Source organism: Tricharina praecox, assembly GCF_024521635.1.
Source record: "Tricharina praecox strain CBS 144465 chromosome Unknown BZA05scaffold_3, whole genome shotgun sequence".
Taxonomy (NCBI): domain Eukaryota; kingdom Fungi; phylum Ascomycota; class Pezizomycetes; order Pezizales; family Pyronemataceae; genus Tricharina; species Tricharina praecox.
The window spans coordinates 485,619-499,264 of record NW_026250405.1 but is presented as its reverse complement, the minus strand read 5'-3'; the positions used below and the strand labels follow the sequence as shown (position 1 = coordinate 499,264).

The window sequence follows — 13,646 nt, the reverse complement described above, 5'->3', positions numbered from 1 at the left end:
TGTGGTCACTCTCTCGAGTGGGGACGGATGGTGGGATGGTGGGATAGTGGGGAGGTGGTGGTGATGGGAGGAGGATGTCGCGTGTAGGGGAAATCAATTAAAATCCGAGCTCGAGGGACTCTCATAGGTTCGATTGGATAGCCCCCCCTCCCCCCTCCCCCCTCCCCTCACCCTCTCTGTTTTCCCGCCCAGCTAGCGTGGGTTTAGGGGCCGAGCGAGACTCGAGAGAGCACTGCATGGCTGGAGTTGCCATTTGGAGATTCCGTACCTAACCATCCATCCAACCTTCACCTCTATCTTTTTTGTGTTGCCTTGCCTTGCCCTGCGGGAAAAGGAAAGAATTGCAAATCATGTGGAATTGCGCAAGATGCTGGGCGGGTAGAAGTATGCATGTATGTATGTGTGCCTGTATGTATGTGTGTATGTATGGACGTGGGATGTATGGGAGGTTGCGAATCGGAAGGGTTGCAGGAAACCCACCCCACGCTGCAGGTCTTTGAAACTGGATGAGGATGGATGGAGTTGAGACTGCGGCTCTCCCATGTGCGAGTCTAGTTACTTTGGTGGCTTTTTTCTTCTTTCTTTCTTTCTTTCTTCTTGGGAGAGGAGGGGGAGGGGAGGGGAGAGAGGGTTCTCGCATTGTCTGTCTTGACTTTGGTGAGACATGGAGTACTTGACACGCGCAGGACAGGGGGAATTGGACAGGAGGAGGCGTGAGGAGAGAAGGGGTGGGTGGCTCGTGAGTGGCAATGACGTGTAGATCTCTTTTTTCGAGAGGAATCTGAGGCTTGAGGATGTAGGCAGAGTATGTAGAGATGGGGGGGTGCTTTAGGTGCGAGTGCAAGGGCCTGAGAAGGCCTACTTAGGCGAGTACGATCATGATCGAAGGTGCGGCGTAGAGTAGGTGCCTAAGCAGATATCCCAGGAAGGTACTGTACCACAGGATGTGGGGGGAAATGGGGATGGGGGAAGGGGGAATGGGGGCAGATGGGCCGGAAGGCAGATCATTGGAGGCCTGGAGAAAGACCCGTTCAATACTATATCGATCGTGTTGGCCATCATCATCATCATCATCATCATCATGTGTGGATTCGGTCATCGATCTTGTCTTCTCCGAGTGGTTTCCGCATGATTGCAAGCAGATGCGGCTGGCCGGATGGACGCAATCGCAACGCCGCGGATGTGCGGATCCATATCCATCCCAACACTCGAGGAACTCGGGGAACTCGGATCATGATCGCTGAACGGAATTGAATTGAAACGAAACGAAACGAGGAAACGAAAAAGTTTGTGGGATTAGTCCTGTCCATCCGATCATCGTCCACCTGGCATCATTTGTCACAAGACGTATGTCTGTACATAGGATACCGGTACTTGCACTTGGTTGTGTACCTCTACTCCAGATATGTAGATACTCCGGCACTTGATGTGATGGTCTCCGCATGGTACTTTATCGACTTGCTAGGTACCATGGCAGTAAGTCTCTCAAGCAAGCGTGTACTGTAGGTACTATGTGATAGCTCATGGAACATTCTCTGCCTGCAATGGTTCTGCAGACAGAAGGGCGACGGCGCGAGTCAATTCTGTTCCATGTTTTGCCTGTTCGTTGCTATTATTCAGCCCCAATCACGTACCGTACCGTTCCAACATCATCCATCCGCCCCTCCCTCACAGAAAGAAAAAAAAACCAAAAAAAAAATAAGCAAGCAAGCCATGCACCCGTCCGGCATCATCACCACAACCACCGCACTAATAGCCGCTACCTCCGCTAACTATCTCAACCTCCGCCATCTCCATCTCCGGTCCGCCATTTGCAATACTCACCATATCCTCCGCCCCACCACTTACGGCAACATGACAAGCAAGCTTTTAGCGACGGTCGTCGGCAAGCATGCCATCGATCATTGAAAGGAAGCGCTTACTTGGTTTGCATGTGGCTGCTCTAAATGCAAGTGGCCATCAGATATATGCAATGTTCTTCACCCCGAGAAAAACTTCCCTCGCCCTTCCATCATATATCTGAGTACTTGTCCGCACACACCCTCTTCCTCCCTCTCCCTCTCCCTCTTCCTCTTCCTCTTCCCCTCTCCCTCTCCTCCTGTCCATCCTCACCTCGCAGTTCCGAGATCTAGACAGCCAGCCCACCACTGCCCCCACCACTACCACCACCTCAAAACCGCCCGCCCGCCCCCATACCCTGTCGGATTTCTACACCCTCCACTTTACCGGTGCTTTCCGTTCGCACGGGTCAGTTCCGTCTGACAATTCAAATCATACCACTGCGCACCACCACCACTGCCACAACAAAAACCAACCCGCCATCCTGTTGATTTGAAACCAATTCTTCCTCCGCCTTCTCCTCCTCTTGCTCTTCTTCCTCCTCCTACTTCTCCTTCTCTTCTCTTCCTCTTCGCCTTAAACGCATCCATTGAGCATCTTCTTTACACCTACCATACCTACTACGACACGCGCACGGCACTTTTTGCCGCTCAATTCTAAACCTCGAACGTCGTCATAAATATAATTTTTGAACGATCCGCATAACCTCGTCCTTATCCAGTCAACGCCCGTGCAGTAATTGCGCACCGAGTCCGAACTTACCACCAACAACCTTTCGAACCTACATCGACAACATTAAACTCTCCCCATGTCGACGGCCAATCGGCGCCGTTATACGTCATCCGACATGGCGTCATATCACCGAGAGTTGGCGAACTTCAGGGCGACGGACACTGTGATTGTAGGTACAGAGAGATATCACTCGCCCAAGTTTTGTTGTATTGGTGTTTAAGAGAGGGCGCCCAGGGCTTTTCGGGGAGCCGGGAGGAAAAAAAGAAAAGAAAAGTTGCATTTTTGTGATGAATGGAAGTGCTGACTAGGGTTCCCTTTGTTCTTCACAGGAAACGGACCTGCGGCTTTGTTTCTGAGCTATATGCTGCACGGCAACGTACCGAGGTACGATCCGATCACACATGGTCCGCACCCGGACGCGGTGCTGCACGGCAAGCTGTCGAAGGAGGTGAACACGCCGCTGTACGATGTACTCGATTCGCAGAAGTCGTGCGAATACCTGACGGAGCACTTCCACGCCTCCAACCACTCGTACTCGACTCAGGCTCTCCCGGTGAATACGTTGCTCGACACGCTGCTGCGTCCAAACGCGAACACGGAGATTGGAGAGTTGAAGTCTCGGTTGCGGTGGGAGCGGAATCCCGCGAAGCGCGTCGACCATATCGTTCTGGGATCTGCGGCGGAATCTGGAGGCCAATGGACCGAAGAGCCAATTTCGGCAAATTGGGACATCGGCACACTGAGGTATTACCAATCCATGCTCTTTCTTGCGGCTTGGTAACTGACCCATGTGCCCCCCCAGCTATGCCGAGATGTTTACGCTGCCGGGATATTCGTTTCCTGAACATTACAAGCGAATTCACAAGAAGCAGCTGCCCGATCTGATCCGACCGACGCGTCGAGATGTCGCCTCGTATTACGCTGCCTACCCTAAAGCCGTCGGAATCTCGTCGGCGTTATACTGCAACACTAATGCCCAAAAAATCACGCGAAACTCGCAGGGATTCACGATCCGGGTGCAGCGACGGAAGTCCGGTGAACCATTCGTGATCGTGTGCCGACACCTTGTGCTTGCCACCGGAATCTTCACCTTCACCATCCCCCCACCCCCGATCTTCCTCCCTCTGCTCCAGAAGCCCCCACAGATTCCCAATCTGCGGTCCGACGCCCTGCCGATCCTCGTCGTGGGGTCCGGTTTCACCGCCGCAGATGTCATCCTCAGCCAGAATCCCGGCAGGAAGATTATCCACATATACAAATGGATGCCTTCGCGTCCGAGTCCACTGAAAGGGTGCCATCCCCAGGCATATCCCGAGTACGCGCAGATCTACCGACAAATGAAACTGGCCACACTTCCCGCGAGCGCCCGCGGGGCCGCTACACCCCCGCTGCAACAGGAATGCAGCCGCGACTGGAGCGCCAATTACGAGGGCTTCCCGAACGCACAGGTCATCACCGTCTCGGCGGATGGCCAGATCAAGATCCTCACCGCAGACGACGAGGTGATCGAGCGGTCCGTGTCGGAACTCAAATACTGCGCGGGGCGCAAAGGGAGTCTTGGGTACCTTTCCGCCGAGCTACGGAAGGAAGTCGGAGTCGTCGACGCCGCGTGGGTTTCGGCGGACACGATGCGGAGACGAGTTGAGTCGGATCTCGAAGTCGCGTCGAATGTTTTCGTCGTCGGCTCCCTGACGGGCGACTCACTGGTGCGTTACGGACTCGGCAGCTGCGTCTACGCCGCCGGCAGGATCGTCCGCGATTTTGAGCGGGATCGGTCGGCCATCGAAGCCGCCGGTGGCGTGCAGGGTGGCATCGACAGAGGTGTCGGTATCGTTGTCAACAAGAACGATAAGACGTGGGGGGGCTGCACGATTTGCTGATTGTTATTCTTGCTATCTACCTATGCATACATCTAACTGTTCTATCTATCTATCTAGAAGGGGTGGGGGGTGGCGTGGCGTTTGTGTTTTATACCAGTGTTGTTGGCGGGAGTCGGTTTCGTTTTTTTTTGTGTATTTTTTTTTGGTTTTTGGTTTTTGTTTCGAAGCGTCATGTTTTGGATAATGTTAGATCCCGACTACTTACATACCTATCGCTGGATGGTTATTTGTGTGCTCTGCCTTTGCCCTCTGTTCCGTTCTGTTGTACATACATATAAACTAAAGTCCCGTCCTGTGCCTGTGCGGTGGGATTGGCATGGGAGTGTATATTATAGGTTCGAAGCCGGTGCTGGAGCAGGACAGCGGAACTGGAGAGTCGTGTGGAGAGTCGTGTGGAATGTTTGCATACTATAGATACGGGGAGGATACGGTGCCCGAGGAGAAGGTGTCTGAGAAGGAGGAGATGGCTCGAAGTGAGCCTGGATAGATAGAGTACATAGAGTACATAGAGTACAAAGCACGTTTCCGTTCTTTCGAGGTGCAATTGCCATGGTCTAGATAGTCGGGTCGCATGCAATGATAATCATCAATGAATCATGAATGAGCATGAGTAAACAAAGTCCTCGAATACCCGCCACAAGCCGCAGCATATGTGTGACGGTGACGCGCTCATGGGTGCGCCTGCTTGCTGTGGCTCACTGGCTTGCAGTTGGGTTGCAGTTGGGTTGGAGTTTCGCACTTGGCCTGCCTTATGGATCATACTTACACTTTACATGAAAAGTCAGTCCGTCAGTCGTCAGTCCGGACTCCGAGCCTGAGTTTGAGTCTGGAGTCTAGAGTTTGAGTTCTCTCGAATCATGCTCGAATCATGCTCGAATCATGCATGCATATTGCATATTGCATGTGCCATCATCTATGGGACGAACATGTTTCCGTTTCTGTTTCTGTTTCCGTTATCATTATCGTTTAGGCTGCGCCAGACTCGAATGCGCCACTGTAAGACTGTTCTTACTCGACCGTTTTATGATCTCGGTTACTCTAACTTTAACTCTAGTTACTCTACTGAGTCAACTCTAACCAGCGGGTATGTCCAGACTCCCTCCAGAGAAGAGAGGAAGTGGTAATCACACGCGGACCGCGGTGGGGGAGACCACTGGTACTCTATACAACCCCCCACAGTCCCACTGCTGCCCGCGCTCATTCATCGTGATCGTCATCGTCGACTTCACATCGTACCATATCCACCACATAGGTAAGTAAGGACATACTCTGGTAGAGAGTTACCCCACGCAGCGCACGCGAGGTCTACTAGAGTTCTACAATACCTAACGCATTGCTATACTAAAATTCAAAGGTACCCCACACTGCAGCGCACTCACTGCACTCACTGCAGACTACTACTCTACGGTAGTAGTAGCAGTTGCCATTGACCGTCTCCATACATATATATATACACAGACCCCCACACGCCCCCATAGTTACCCACCCCCATCCCCACCATCCCCCACACATGCCCCACCCCCATCCTCATCGCCTAGGTATGTAAACCGAAACGCTCTCGGTTCAGTTCGTGGCGGGTTATGTATAGTATAAAAGTTTGCCATCCGCTGCCTGCGGAGGATCGATCGTGATCGTGGAGTTTAATCTTTGTCTCTTTTTTTTTCTTGGGTTCGTTTGGGTTCGTTTGCGAGAGGGGGTGGGGATGGGGTGGAGGTCGTTTACAATCGGGCGGGGGGCGGGGGATCAGGTGGCTTGTTTAGAGGAGATGAGGACGAGGACGAGGAAGACGAAGAGGTGGGGAGGAGTAGAGTGAGGAGGGGGAGAAAGCGGCGGAGGGGGAGAAAGCGGCGGAGGAGAAGCAGGGACGGACGGAATTGAACGAGCGGAGAACCGACGACTGACGCTGTGTCACCTCAAATTCCCATTGGCAGCGATCGATCGTATGTAAGTGCCAACACTCACCCATTTCAACTCAATGGACGGAGACGAGGACGGTGGGTCGCGTGCGCTCGTTCACCCTTCCTCGTCGTGGGTTTGAACTTTGGGGGGTTTGGGGGGCTTCCTCCGCTGCGACCCAACCCGAGTCGAGTTGTCGAGACTCGAGGCCGGATGCTCCAGACCAGCAGCAGGTACTCTGAGTGCGGGTACGGCCGCCAGGCGAGCTTGCTGCGTAACTCCGACGCGAGATTGACCAGTCGAGCTCCGTAACTCCGAGAGGACTCCGCCGCCCACCGCCCACCGCCCGCCACGCGGAAAGACGAGCGAAGGAAAACTACCGGTACATGACTACCCCCGCACACCCGCACACCCGCACGCACCCGCACACCCGCCGGCCCGCCCGCTACCCACCCACGCGGCCGAGGTTGCTGACTTAACCGCGTGTGTAAGCACCTATCACGGTACGGTACGGGTCCCCGTCGTACGACGGCTACTAGTAAATAGACTGTGATGTGATATCGTGAGGCTAGAGAACGGGGACGGAGACGGTGGGGCGAGGGTGCAGAGTACCGTAGGCACGTACATATGATCTAGGTGGGCATGATGGTATGCGTGGGCGATCACTGCAGACTCGAGAGATGAAGACGAAGACGAAGATGAAATTTGGCTGCAGCTTTCATCTTTCATACACAGCGGTGGAGATATGTACCTTCCTACATAACCCACATATCTAGGTGTCTACTCGTGCTAGCAAAGGTACCGTAGATAGTATCATAGTAGCCTCGAAGACGCTCGTGAATGGACGACGTCTAGATGCGCATCCAGCGGCGCCGAGACGCCTTCCCGACTCCCGAGACTAGGTAGTAGAGCACAGTAGAGCAGCTCGGCTTTTCCGCGCCATCCCCCTAGCTAGAGTACAGTAGCATCGCTTTCGCCTTCATCTCTTCCTGCTTCATCTCTTCCTGCTTCATCTCTTCCTGCTTCATCTCTTCCTGCTTCATCTCTTCCTGCTTCATCTCTTCCTGCTTTATCTCTCCATGTAGATATGCATCGTCGTCGCTCTCGAACGCCCCACTCCCCACTCGCAACGGAACTTTGGGTTGGGATTGGGGTTGGGGGCTGAGGGGTTGGGTTATGGTTGGCCGTTTGGGTTGACCGTTTCGCCGTTGGTGGGGGCTGGCTGGGGATCGTCGGATCGGATCTGTGCACGCACGCACGACCTGGCGACTCGAGTATCTACTCCATCTATCCATCTTATCTGCCGCAGTGTGGCGCACGGGCACGATCGTTCGTGACCTTGACCGTGACGTGCAAATCTCACGATCTTGATGCGGATGCCTGCTGGGCGTGCAAGACTGCTGGGCGACCGGGTATCCGCGAACCGAACCGCCACAGCCGTTGCGAGTGTGGCCAATTCATTCAACCAAGTCGTGGGGCTGGTGGGGGTGAGTGGGAGTGGGGGGAGAGGTTGCGATTTCCGTTGCCATGTATTTCCGTTGCCATTCCCGTTTCCCATCTGTTGCCCCCCCACCGCCTACCGCCCACCGTCCACCGCCCACTACCCGCACCCACGGAACCTACCATCTCCACGGACATCCTCTGTCTCCCTCTCCCTCCCATCCTCTCGCCAGGAGCCACAGCCGATCCCCCGAGACCCTCTTTCCCTCTTTCCAGGGGGGGCGCACAGTGCGGCTCAAAAGCTTAAATCCTAGCGCCCAACCGCTCCACCGCACCACCGCAGAAATTCGAGGGACAGGGACAGGGTCGGGGGGGGGGGGGCTGGAATTATGTAACAGCGTCGTTTCTTTCTCTGGCTCCTCTGGCGCGAGCGCTCGGACTTCGGGGGTTCCGGCTGCTGCTCTGGTGGATGGACGGACGGGGGGAGGGAGGGGAGGATGGGGGCAGGGGAGGGACGAGGGGGCAGGGGAGCGGAAAAACCGATGGATGGATGGACTCTGCTTTCTTTAGGCTGCGGATTATGTATGTGGTTAGAGCTTGGAGGGTTAGAACTTGGAGGGCTAGTCGGCGCTGGTCCGGCCCTGGCCAGGGAACGCCAGGGAACGAGGGAACTGGAAGCTTAGGTCTTGGGTCTTGGATCTTGGGCGCGAAGAAGCGTAGAAGCGTAGAAGCGTAGAAAACAGCATGGGCTGACGATGGGATGAACATGACGACGGATACGCAGGGGATGATTATCGCGATCCGCCATCTTGATCTGCTGTTATTATTTTGGGGGTTTTGCCACGGCGAGTGGTCACTGGTGATATGCTGAGCTGTGCCAGGGCAGACGGGAAGTTGAGTTGCTGTTCCTGTTGTTGTTTCTGATCGGATCGCAATGATTCCCGCATCTCTCCTCCAACCGGTACCTACATCTTCTTGCTTACCTTGGTACTCTCCTCCAACCAGTGCTCCATGGCCCGCATCACCCACATCACATCACATCACGTCCTCCATGCACGTATGTACATACGTCGTACGTATCTACTCCACCGCCGAGCAGAGTATCTAGAGTACCTACTCTAGCCTCTGTATGTACGAGCTGCACTTGGTTCTGGCAGTGGCACTAACTAGCTGGCTCTAGAGTAGAGTAGACGTCGTTTAGTTTAGTTCAGGGTCCCGCAGCGGCATCGAGCGACGAGCGCTGACCCAGCTACACATGATAGGTTCCGTATCTAGTCGTATGTGGATATCTACACAGGATCCCACGAATCCCACGAAGAACCGTCGAATCCACCGAGCATCACTGGCACTGGTGCCTGCTCTACATGCATCCGGGCTACGGACGGACAGGCTACATCTACGCACACACATACATCCATACATGTGTAGATAGACGGGTCACCATCCTCTCCTTGCGCCAGTGCGAAGGCCCACACCGAGATGAAGGCCGCTCGCCCGCCTAGCGAGGCACCACCAGAGGCATCGAGGGGAGTGGAGCGCTGGTGGATGGTGGATGGGCACGCTCGATTACATGTGCCGTCGCCCAGCACAGTCGCGTGTCGTGGCTGAACCTTATTTTTCGAATGGGGCAGCTCGCTGAGTGGGAGTGGGCGGACGCGGACGCGGGCGGACGGGCGGGGGCCGACCGACCGACCGCTTTGGTTTTGTTTGGGGTTTTGTTTGGGACTTTGCTGCAGATGGTGGATGGCCTGCGGGCGACGGCCGATTTCTCACGATGGCCGTTGCGGGTTGACACGGTACTCTACCCAGGTATGTCCCCCAGCACGAACAGGAGGAGCGGGGAGGGCACGAGAGTGGGAGGGCGAAAGAGGCGAGCGAGCCCTTGCCCTTGTTCGCTCTCCTGTTTCTCCGGGTGGCGTCGGTCTGGTCGGAGCGTTCTCTCCTCATCCTCCTCCTCTCCTCATCCTCCTCCTCTCCTCCACCCTCGCGGATAAGGACGATGGCCACTATGGCCAGGATTACCAAGCTAATCCGACCAATCACCGGCCGGCCGGCGAGTGTCTGGCCAATCAGACGGGGTTTCGTTATCTTCGCATTCCAATCCACCCTTCCCTCCCTCCCTCCCTCCCTCCCCCCCTCCCCCCCTCCCTCCCTCCCTCCCTTCCCCCTCTCCCCCCTAGCGAGCGAAGAGCGAAAGGCACTTTAACTACTGTACTCTACTCTAGCTGCGTGAGAGCGAGAGCGCGATGCAGCTCAATCAAAACGCCATGCGCGTTCGTTGCGTTAGGCCGGAGTGGGTGGTTGCGCATGAGAGCAGGAGCCGGACATGGTGAGCCCGGGAGTGATCCCCTTATCCCCCCTTCGTCCTCGTCTTCGTCTTCGTCGTCGTCTTCGTCGTCTTCTTCTTCTTTGGCTTCGGCTTCGTCTTCGTCTCATACATTCAAACTAGTGACCACTCTACTCTACGTCGACATCCCCTTCGTCCCAACTCTGTCCGTCCGTCGTCCTTGTCCACAAAACACAAAACTGCCATCCAGACCGGAGACAGCCTAACTCTACACACTCGAGCCCATACTCTAGAGTAGATAGCAGGAACGCTACCGTAACTCGTGAAGCCTGAAGCCTGAAAAGTGTGAAGCCTGAAGCCTGAAGCGTGAAAGTCTCGAATCTGAAGTCTGAAGCTTGAAGCCTGAAGCCTGAAGCCTACCTTGCTACTTGATTCCACGCTGTTCCCACCATCCACTACCCACTATCTTCCCACTACTCACTACCCACTACTCACCTCACTACTTGTACGGCCACCCGCACACAAGTCCACTCGCCTTCCCGCTACTCCGGCTTCCGTCCCCCCCCCCCCCCCCCCCCCAACAAAAAACCCCCGTTACCCAAGTGTTCTCCCCGCTGCTCCTTCGTCCGCCGCCTACGTACCCTCCACCAACTACGCCCTCGGATCCGCCGTAAATCGGATCCTAAACATTGAGAATATCCTAAGTGGTTGTGTGCATCCTATACATACTTCATACTTGCTTGCCTACATACTCATACATACATCCGCACCCACCACCACCCCCCCATAAATCGCCGGTCTGGCCAGCCGATAACATAACATAACATCCCACCCCACCACTTCCACCACTCACTTCCACCTCCTCAACCCTACCCACTCATAACCTACCTACTTACCGACCTACATACATACTCCTTGCTTATCCACCGCCAATCCATTCCACTCTCCTACCTCCTGCTCCTCCTCTGCTGCTTCCTACCTCCTACCTCTTACCACCCTTCTCCTCAAGCTCCACCCTTTTACAGCTCGCACCCATCCAACCCATCATCGATACCTCACGCGACTCGCGGGACCATAACACACTCTCGGGACCATAACCCTCACTCTCGAATCCACCACTACCACCACCCGTCCACCCACACAAGCACCATGTATCACCAGCCACCAGTGCGCCGCCTGAGCACCCAGAGCGCCCAGAGCGCTCACAGCACCCAGTACTCCCCCCAAACGTCGCCGCCCAACACCGCGAACGGTTTCCCTCAGCACAACCTTATCCCGGTACCCTGCCGCCAATTGCACCCTCCAAAGTCGCCGCTCTACCGTCCCGCGGTGCTGCGCGCCATCGACCACATCTCGTCGTCGCGACCGACCACTGGCTCGTCGCTGCTGTCCACCTCGCCCAAGTCGGTAACTTCAGCCGACCTGTTCGGCGACTTCAAACGCGAGGCCGAGTACAACGATGACTTTGAGGATGCGATTGGCGATGACGTCTGTGAGGAGGAGGAGGACGCGGGCAAGGTTACTGGACCGCCGAAGAGACAGCACTGGAAGGTATGTTGCGCTGCATTCTCTCTCTCTCTCTCTCTTGGTTATGGTTGTGGTTCCGGGCTGTTATATATGGTTGGAATCCGGCCACATCTGGTTGGGTGGTGACGGGACCCTGCTTGGCTCTTGCGTGCTGTCCCTCTTGCGTGCTCGGAACGTAATCGCTAACGCCTCTCGCGTGCCCTTCCAGCCTGACGCCGAAGCTGCCATCTGCGATTCTCCCGCCTGCATCAAGCAGTTCACATTCTACGTCCGCCGACACCATTGCCGGAGGTGAGCTCCCTCCCCCCTGATACCGTGCATCCCACGCCACACGAGGCCGAATGGAAAGCTGACAATATCGGTTAGGTGCGGCAATGTATTCTGCTCCCAGCACGCCTACCACTTCCTCCCGCTAAACCAGAACGGCCGCGTCCATCCGGAGGGAACCTCCTCCAGGGTCTGCGACACATGCTACGGCGACTACCGACGGATCCGTGCTGTCCGCCGCACCGGTTCGATGAGCTCCAGCTCCACCAGCTCGACGCTCTCCGGCTCTCCCCCGAGCAGCATTGGCATGGGCATCAAGCCGATCCCAAGACGCATAGATGATGTCGCTGGACTCGCGGGCAAGGTCGGCAGCTATGTCGGCTCCGTTCCGAGGGATTGGAGCTGGAGCACGTTCTAGACTGCTCGAGACGACCACGGCTCTTTGCTAGTCGCCCTGCCTCTCGCTCTCAACAATCAACCATCAACCATCATTAGCCATACGACCCATAACACCCGATAAATAATTCTCACACACACACACACACACACACACACACACACATCAACAACAAAGTATGCAGGGCACAGAGTTCAGACGGGAATGTGACTATTCTTGCTTCTTTTATCCACCATAATCGAACCTGGGCCTGACAATACTATTTCCCACCTTGTTTTTTTCTATTTTACCCCTCCTCCTCCGCGCGTAAGCATTTCCTGTGCGGGGGGCTTGCGGTTGAGTTCCATTTTCTCCATGCAGGCATGTTTTCTTCCATTTTACCCCCCACGATTTATTTGGTGGATTTTTTTCCTTTTCCATTTCCATTTACATTTTACTATGTTCGGGGGGCTGGTTGATGGGCTGGTGGGCGGCGGCGGCTATTTGATTTTGATTTTCCCGCATTTGTGTTCGCATCGCATCTTTCCCGATTTTTTGCTGTGTTTTTTTGATAATGTTTATATATAGATGGGGTACGGGAGTTCTCTGGGTGTTTTTTTTGTGTTTCATTTTTTCTGTTTCGTTTTGTTTAGCGGGGCGGGGGTGAGGAGGAGATGGCAGTTGGCAAGTGGAAGACGGGGGGTTGGGGATTGGGATATCTGCCGCGTTCGTTCGGGAGAAATGTGGGGGAGGGACGGACGGGGGACGGGGGACAGGATGAACGGGGGGACGGGAGGTAGACAGCGATTATTTTTTTGTTGTTGTTTAAAGGTGATGGCGTTGGACTTGCTTTTTTGCATCGTGTTGTCTTGGATGGCCTACATATGGGACTTTAGACGGTGGCAGTGCGGGGCCGTTGGAGGAGGGGGAGGAGGGGTGAAGACGGGAGGGGACGAGGAGGGGGGTTGTGTAACATAGTTATCGGCGCCGTATAGTCATCTATGAAGGTTGAACAACACTTGAAACAACGAAACGAAACGGTAAATATTGGCGTCAGTGGTGTGTGTTTGTGTGTGTGTATGCGACTACGTATACACGGGTGCGCTGGCCGATACCGGGCAATCGCAATAGAGGGGTCTATGTAGAGGGGTCAAGATGGTAGGTGAGATCTCGTGATGTACCGTAGGCATTACGTTTTAGAAGATGGGATCGTTTTTATCCGCGTTTAGAGTTTCCAATGGGCCCCCAGTTAGGGATTGTAGAAGTGCCGGGCTGAGATGCTTAACTACATTGCTTGGTGACACGGGAAGCTCGTGGGCTCGTGGGCGCGGGCAAGGGACAGGTGCGGGACAGGTGATGGCTATGGGTGCAGCAGCGAAGCCAGCGACGCCAGCGGAAGGGA

General features: G+C 55.1%; 5 protein-coding genes across 5 annotated transcripts; all 5 read left to right on the top strand.

Annotated features, from left to right (window-relative positions):
- The first annotated feature begins 2,722 nt into the window (after positions 1-2,722).
- Positions 2,723-4,561, top strand: BZA05DRAFT_386591 (uncharacterized protein). The gene is made up of 3 exons (XM_051482503.1): positions 2,723-2,744; positions 2,806-3,315; positions 3,374-4,561. The coding sequence occupies exons 2-3, from the start codon at positions 2,933-2,935 to the stop codon at positions 4,449-4,451; spliced, it is 1,461 nt and encodes a 486-aa protein (XP_051342887.1). The 5' UTR covers positions 2,723-2,744; positions 2,806-2,932; the 3' UTR covers positions 4,452-4,561.
- Positions 4,562-4,619: 58 nt separating this feature from the next.
- On the top strand, positions 4,620-5,038 carry BZA05DRAFT_386590 (uncharacterized protein; the record flags this gene model as incomplete). Its single annotated transcript, XM_051482502.1, has 1 exon — positions 4,620-5,038. The coding sequence occupies one exon, from the start codon at positions 4,623-4,625 to the stop codon at positions 4,863-4,865; it is 243 nt and encodes an 80-aa protein (XP_051342886.1). The 3' UTR covers positions 4,866-5,038.
- A 2,720-nt stretch (positions 5,039-7,758) lies between these two features.
- BZA05DRAFT_161709 (uncharacterized protein) lies at positions 7,759-8,617 on the top strand. The gene has a single exon (XM_051479093.1). The coding sequence runs from the start codon at positions 7,875-7,877 to the stop codon at positions 8,355-8,357; it is 483 nt and encodes a 160-aa protein (XP_051342885.1). The 5' UTR covers positions 7,759-7,874; the 3' UTR covers positions 8,358-8,617.
- A 2,606-nt stretch (positions 8,618-11,223) lies between these two features.
- BZA05DRAFT_415636 (uncharacterized protein) lies at positions 11,224-12,286 on the top strand (the record flags this gene model as incomplete). Its single annotated transcript, XM_051485326.1, has 3 exons — positions 11,224-11,625; positions 11,810-11,892; positions 11,968-12,286. The coding sequence occupies 3 exons, from the start codon at positions 11,224-11,226 to the stop codon at positions 12,284-12,286; spliced, it is 804 nt and encodes a 267-aa protein (XP_051342884.1).
- A 145-nt stretch (positions 12,287-12,431) lies between these two features.
- Positions 12,432-12,993, top strand: BZA05DRAFT_386582 (uncharacterized protein). The gene has a single exon (XM_051482501.1). It carries the CDS (start codon positions 12,620-12,622, stop codon positions 12,830-12,832), a length of 213 nt encoding a protein of 70 aa, XP_051342883.1. The 5' UTR covers positions 12,432-12,619; the 3' UTR covers positions 12,833-12,993.
- The last annotated feature ends 653 nt before the right edge of the window (positions 12,994-13,646 follow it).